Genomic DNA, 6,962 nt, shown 5'->3' on the forward strand with positions numbered 1-6,962 from the left:
GACGCGGCTCATTTATTGATTTGCATTTGCTGTTTGTATTGGTGTTCAGGACGCGTAGGAATTCGATAATATTTCTTTATGGCGATTTCGCTCAGTACGAGTACCTACAGTGCAACCTACATGATGGACCAATCGTCTTGCTCTACAGTGAGGTCTACATGTGGACCAATCATCTTGCTCAGAACCAAAACCTACAGTACAACCTTTAAGCTGGTCCAGACGTCTCTCGCTCAGTACCAGTACATAGAAATCAACCTACATGACGAACCAATCGTCTTGCTTAGTACCAGAAGCCACAGTTCAATCTACATGCAGACCAATCGATTTTACTCAGAATTAAGCAGTACCTACAGTGCAACTTTTCCGCTGGACCAATCGTCTTGCTCAGTTCCAGTACCTGCAGCGCAACCTTTACGGTTTACCATATTGTTTTAGTATTTTCTATTATTTGGGGTCATTTTTAGCCTCTCACAACAGCCGCCCCACCTTCAAACCCCCCAAACAGAAGGAGGCACATCCCCCTTCTGGCAACCCCTGATGTATCTTTTGGTTGGGGCCGCGCCGAAAAAGTGGTCACTTTTTTAAACAAAATTTTTCTCAAACAAAAACAAGTGTTGGGGGTCTAAATAAGGCATTTTTTCACCATTTCAGACAACAAAAAGGGGGAGGGGTGAAAAAGGCGTTAAAAGGCGTGTATATCCGGAAATGGGTTAACAGAAAATGATGAAAATACCTGAAATTAGCCAAAATCGCGTTTTCCATATTTAAACATGGCCTAACATATAAATTAGAAGAGAAATTGTTGTTTTGTAGAATTTTTCACATTAACCCATTACTTCATGAGCATTTGGTGAAAAATGGCTGTTTTCATTGCAAAGTCTCCCGTTACAAGTTCAAATTGCTATTAAACTATAAAAACTGCTTCAATACTAATCAAACTTGGCACAAATGTTGACTGGACCATTGTCTATGTAACGACATGCCCAGGCATAAATTTCCTGTTACCATGGCAACGAGGGGACATCTCAAAATTGCCAAAAATCACTATTTTGCGTTGATTTTTTTCCATCAAAATTTATTTATTTCAAAGTGCTGCAACTTCTCAATGGATTGAGATACAGTCAAATGCTTTTCACCGTTGGTTACACGTTACCAAATGATCGATGTGGGGTCATTTTTAGCCTCTCACAAGTCCAAAATTTTCTTGGCGATGAGGGGAACTTCCGCCCCATCTTCACCCCCCCCCAAACAGAAAGGGGCACATCCCCCTTATGGCAACGCCCTGATGTATCTTTTGGTTGGGGGTCCGCGCCGAAAAATTGGTCACTTTTTTTAAACAACATTTCTCAAACAAAAACAAGTGTTGGGGGCCTAAATAAGGCATTTTTCACCATTTGAGACAACAAAAAGGGGGAGGGATAAAAAGGCGTTAAAAGGCGTGTATATCGGGTAATGGGTTAAAAAAAATTTTTTTAAATCCGTACATGAATTATTTTTATTTGCGTCGCGTCTGGCGTCATGTTCTTGACGTGTGTCACTTTCCTGCGCTTCAATGTTAATCAACTACCAAGAGAATATATGTTTCGTTTTTTTTCTCGACATCAAAGTGAAAAATATCCACATTTTTCTCACATCTCAGTGTGATAAATAGAAGACACTCAATGAGTGAAGGTTTTATACTAAATTAAATTACCGGGTTTGAAATAAGTCATATAATGCGCGCCTCATTTTATTTTTGTAAATTTAGCCATGTATTTTCACAAAGTAATCAATGTTTAACCAATTGGTCTCATCATCTTTATATACAAAAAACAGAAACTATGAAAAACGTAGCAAAAATTTCGTATAATTTTCACCATAAAAGGTTGTTGTTTTTTCTGTATGTAAGCACATCTATTGTAATAAAAACTTGTGTAAATACCGAATATTTATCCAGCAAATAAAATAATAAATTGTTTAGTTGTCCTCTAGGCTGGTATCGTTTTATGTCTGTCTGTCTGTCTGTCTGTGTGTGTGTTTTTTTATGGAATCACAGTTTACTTTCTATCTGTCCAATTCTAAATTCCAGTTGTGTTGGCTCGTATCGTCTGAAATATATATAAATAGTGTTTAAAATCAGGTTGTTTGTTCAATATCAATGTTGCGTATCCATATCGTCACCATCTCTATGCAATCTGCTAATTTATAAAATGTACCGTTATCACACATGCACGGGTAATTCTTTGCTAAACACAAATCAGAGATAGGCAGTTCATTCTGATGAAAGGAGGTATTCCATATAATTATGCAAAAGAATTAAAGCATGTAACATCCACAGAACATTTCTTTGATTCCTGTCCATTGCAGATTTGTTTTCAGCAGAGAATAACCCGCACATGTGTAAAATGAGTCCCTATTCCACAATGGGGCAACGATATAGATACGCATTGTGACCTTCGATTTCCGTTTACGATTTTATGGTTATTTAGTTATAAAATGTTCCTGTGCCTTACTATTCGTTTCAATTTTTTTATATTTTAAATATGTATATATACACAAGCGATTCATTGCTTTAAATCAAATAAACTGAACAAAGAGTAACACAATATCAGAAGTTGAAACTGAATGTTTTGGACATTTTAACATGATATGCGGTTTTGACGCAAGCCGTTTAACTATAGCATAACATACTAAGAATGTTTCAATGGATTGGCAAGTGCTAATTGTTTGGGAGTAAAATGTAATTAAATTGGCCTTCCAGATTCTGACAACGTTGATAATTCTTTTAAACACGGTGAAGTTTTTTTTCTGGATTTCAAAAAGTTGATGATTTTTTATCATAATGAAATGCGTATTTCAAAACGTTCCTGCATGTTTTATGACTTGTTTCAATATAAGTTGTCCTTGATAAAATGTGCCTCACTGAACGCACCTGGGTTAGACACTAGTTTCGATGGTTTGAACATAATAAAATGCCATTTACTAAGCGCACCTTGTTTTGGCGCTAGTTTAAATAAATTGACAAAGACCTTGAGCACAGTAAAATGTGCTTTTCTGAATGTACATGGTATTGACGCTAGTTTCAATTTGTTTTCAAAGTTCTTTTGGACTCGTTGAATGTGCCTTATTTTACGTACCTAGTGTTGATGCTAGTTTCAATTTGTTTACAAAGATCCTTTAAATACAGTAAAATATCCCTCACTGGACCTTGTTTTGACACTAGACAAAAATGTGCCTCATCGAACACGCTAGTTTCAATAAGTTTACAAAGATCTTGAACATAGTGTGATTTACTGAACGTTTATAGTTTTACGCTTTTTACAATAAGTTAAATCTATTCCTTTTAGCAACAGTATAATTTCTAACTATACGCACCTGGGTTTGACAAAAGTTTCATTAAGTTGACAACAATCTTTTGGACAGGGTAAAATATGACTTACTGAAAGAAACTGACGATAGTTTCTATTGGCCTACAAATATCATTTAAGACATAGTAAAATTTGATTTACTAAACGTACCTGGTTTTGACGTACAGTGTAATTAGTTAACAAAGATCTTTTGGTCTCGGTATAACATGACTTCCTGAAGGTACCTTTAATGGTTTTTACGCTAGTTTCAATGATTCAACAGAGATCTTTAGGCATAGTTTAAATTGACTCACTGAACGTACCTGGTTTTTAGGCATAGTTTAATTATTTGGCAAATATCTAGGGTGCACACTGAACCAGTCTGATTAAAATCAGTTCGTAATTTACGCTACGCATGCAAGAAATAACTTAAAGACATCTGAACTTGTGTCAGAGATTGGTCACTGAACATACCTGGTTTTAACGCCAGCTTTTTCCAGCATAAGTTTAGAAGCTTGAGTTTCGATTTTAAAATCGTGCTTATCGTCATAATATACCACTTCCGCTATCCCAGCTTGTATTATAATTTTGGCACATTGGTTGCATGGAAACAATGTCACGTATAATTTACAGCCACGGACATCTGAGGAAATTCTGTTTAAGATGGCATTCATCTCCGAGTGACAAACTAAAATATAGAATATGAGACGCGTCACGACAAAACCAACATAATGGGTTTGCGACCAGCATGGATCCAGACCAGCCTGCGCATCCGAGCAGTCTAATCAGGATCCATGTTGTTCCTATCAGTTTATTTACATGTACTTGTTATAGGGTCTGTAAGCGAACAGCATGGATCCTAATCAGACAGCGCGGATGCGCAGGCTGGTCTGGATCCATGCTGGTCGCAAACGCACTATGTTGGTTTTGTCGTGACGCGGCTCATATCAGCACTTCATTCCCTGCCTGTAAAATTTATATGTGTGCATGTATATTGAAGCTTTTTTGTTGGCATGGACAGCCAAAACGGAAAGAATTGTTGTGTAAGTGCTATTATTTGTCGTTCTGTCATGTGAATGTCTTAATCCTTTGTTGACGTGACAACAACACGACACAACGATAGCGTGGCAACACGACATAACGATAGATAAATAGTGACAATACAACACAGTGCCGATTCATCTCGAAAGGCATGTTACATATAAACATTTAATTTTTTTGACAATGCAGAGTTGAAAATGTACATGAACATATAAACGGAAATAAATGGCTATTGAAATGTAAATGTTAATTAAGTAGCTCTTCATAGTAACAATTAGCTAAAGGAAGGAGAATTAACGCTGAAAATAACTGAATCTCAATTGCTACATTTCGATGACCTTGCCTTTATTGATTGTGACATATTAACGTATTTCGTTGTGAAAATCACGTTTACATCTACGGTAATAGGCTAAAAAATTATGTTTGATTCTCGTCAAAATACTCGGTAACCCTTATCACACTTACTTAGTCAGTATAAATGGACCCATCTTTTGGTCTGGACAAAATTACTCATGTCTTAGGGACAATTTCGCAATATAAACTGATGACTATGACCAGACAACACGGATGTGCCGGCTGATCTTGGTCTGCGGCTATGCGCCGGTCGAAGTGTAAAAAACTGTGCCGCCAGCAAGACAACGGTAAATGTCATGGTTCGGAAACACGTGCTAGCGCGCGTATTAAAAACATCATCGTGCATGTGCAGTAACGCAGGAATGTGCATTAAACAAAAGGTTACGCTTAATTTGTGCAAAGCTATGGTCAAAATGAGAAACAGGGTAAGCAAAGGACCAAAATATTTTACCGTAAATCAAATTAAATTTAAAGTTATGATTAATGGCACACAGCTGCTACGACATTATACTTTAAAGCTGCACGCCTCAAGATGAGACAAAATATTTCAAGAAAATCAATATTGAGAAAAATGTAGAAAAATTAAAAAAGGTAAAAATATTGAAGATCCAAGTTATATTTTACATTTTATGTGCGGTTTAAGACTGATTTTGCAGTATTTTATCACCATCTTTCTACTGCGTTACTAACGCAGTAAGGGCAGTTTTTGCATATGTGGACCACTTTTTGGTAATTTTCTTGGATTGTAAGTGCCGATTGCAATATGTAAATTACTTTATTTTGTTCACCTCACAGTATTTAACTTTTAAATACATTTCCAAAATTTGCATGAAAATAAACATGAATCTGGAGGTATGCTGCTTTAACCAGTACTACAAATATTTCCAGGAATATGTTTACAATTTAAGATCGTTCTGAGAAGGAATAATATTCGTCGATATAAAAAAGTACAAAACGCATTTTAAACTTTGTTTTCTTCCTATTTGGTATACCTTAGACATTTGTCATATACTAGTAATACTAGAAGTGGAGCAGAAAGCTGGTAAGATTTGTTTCGGGTACTTTCTATTAGATAACCAGTGTTGCTTTTGGTGCATCATTCACGATTTACGTGTAACCTGGTAAATATTGTCTCACTCACATTTACTTTTTCTCATTTCACACGAGCCAGATTGGCAAAAGTCTTATATTTACCGAATGTCTAAAACCATGATTAAATATACATGTTTAGGTTTTTGTATTCAAAGATATCGCTGAAATCCAGTCACATACGTATTATTAATACGCTTGCAAGCTTATTAGGTCTCAGCAACCGTATGCGCTAATTTATTAAAGGACCCCCCCCCCACACACACACACACACACAAGTGGTTCATTAACTTTTCGTGTAGATTTTTTTTAATTTTGCATTTTACCGCTTTAATCTTATTTCCACCCAAGGCGTATGTCGAAATTTGTAACCTTAACTTAAAAACTCGAATATCGTAGAACTGATATATTACTTTCAGACAATTTTATAACATTTATTGAGCACATTTATCAAAATAGTTATTCTAGAATTTCTATTATAATACGATGTACATTTTTATTTTGACGAAAAAAATGCTGTTTACTTTTCTAAACCAAGTTGATACATATACTAATATATACATGTATATATTTGATATCGTCGCAATCCAATTTTTATGACAACGTTGTAAGTACAAAATCATGTATACACATAAAACTGAAATAAAATTCTTCTATAAGATATATGAATTAAGATAAAAGAGCATAGTGCAAAATGTTTATGGTGTGAGTTGTGCTCACTGCGTGATGTTTATGGCGTGAGTTGTGCTCACTGAGCGATGTTTATGGCGTGTGTTGTGATCACTGAGTGATGTAAATGGCGTGAGTTGTGCTCATTGAGTGATGTTTATGGTGTGAGTTGTGCTAACTGAGCGATGTTTATGGCGTGAGTTGTGATAACTAAGTGATGTTTATGGCGTGAGTTGTACTCACTAAGTGATGTTTATGGCGTGAGTTGTGCTTACTAAGTGATGTTTATGGCGTGAGTTGTGCTCACTGAGCTATGTTAATGATGTGAGTTGTGCTCATTGAGAGATGTTTATGCCGTGAGTTGTGCTCACTGAGTGATGTTTATGGTGTGAGTTGTGATCACTGAGTATGATGTTTATGCCGTGAGTTGTGCTCACTGAGTGTTGTTTATGCCGTGAGTTGTGCTTACTTAGTGATGTTGTT

General features: G+C 36.0%; 1 protein-coding gene across 1 annotated transcript; it reads right to left on the minus strand.

The window, feature by feature from the left end:
• Positions 1-1,716: 1,716 nt before the first annotated feature.
• Positions 1,717-4,014, minus strand: LOC132725517 (deoxycytidylate deaminase-like; the record flags this gene model as incomplete). The annotated part of the gene is given in 2 exon segments (XM_060710654.1): positions 1,717-2,087; positions 3,801-4,014. Coding segments are annotated over 2 exon segments (272 nt in total), but the record flags the coding sequence as incomplete, so codon positions are not given.
• Between the last annotated feature and the right edge of the window lie 2,948 nt (positions 4,015-6,962).

This window comes from Ruditapes philippinarum, unplaced genomic scaffold (genome assembly GCF_026571515.1).
Source record: "Ruditapes philippinarum isolate M1 unplaced genomic scaffold, ASM2657151v2 ctg7099_1_1_1_1, whole genome shotgun sequence".
NCBI lineage: Eukaryota > Metazoa > Mollusca > Bivalvia > Venerida > Veneridae > Ruditapes > Ruditapes philippinarum.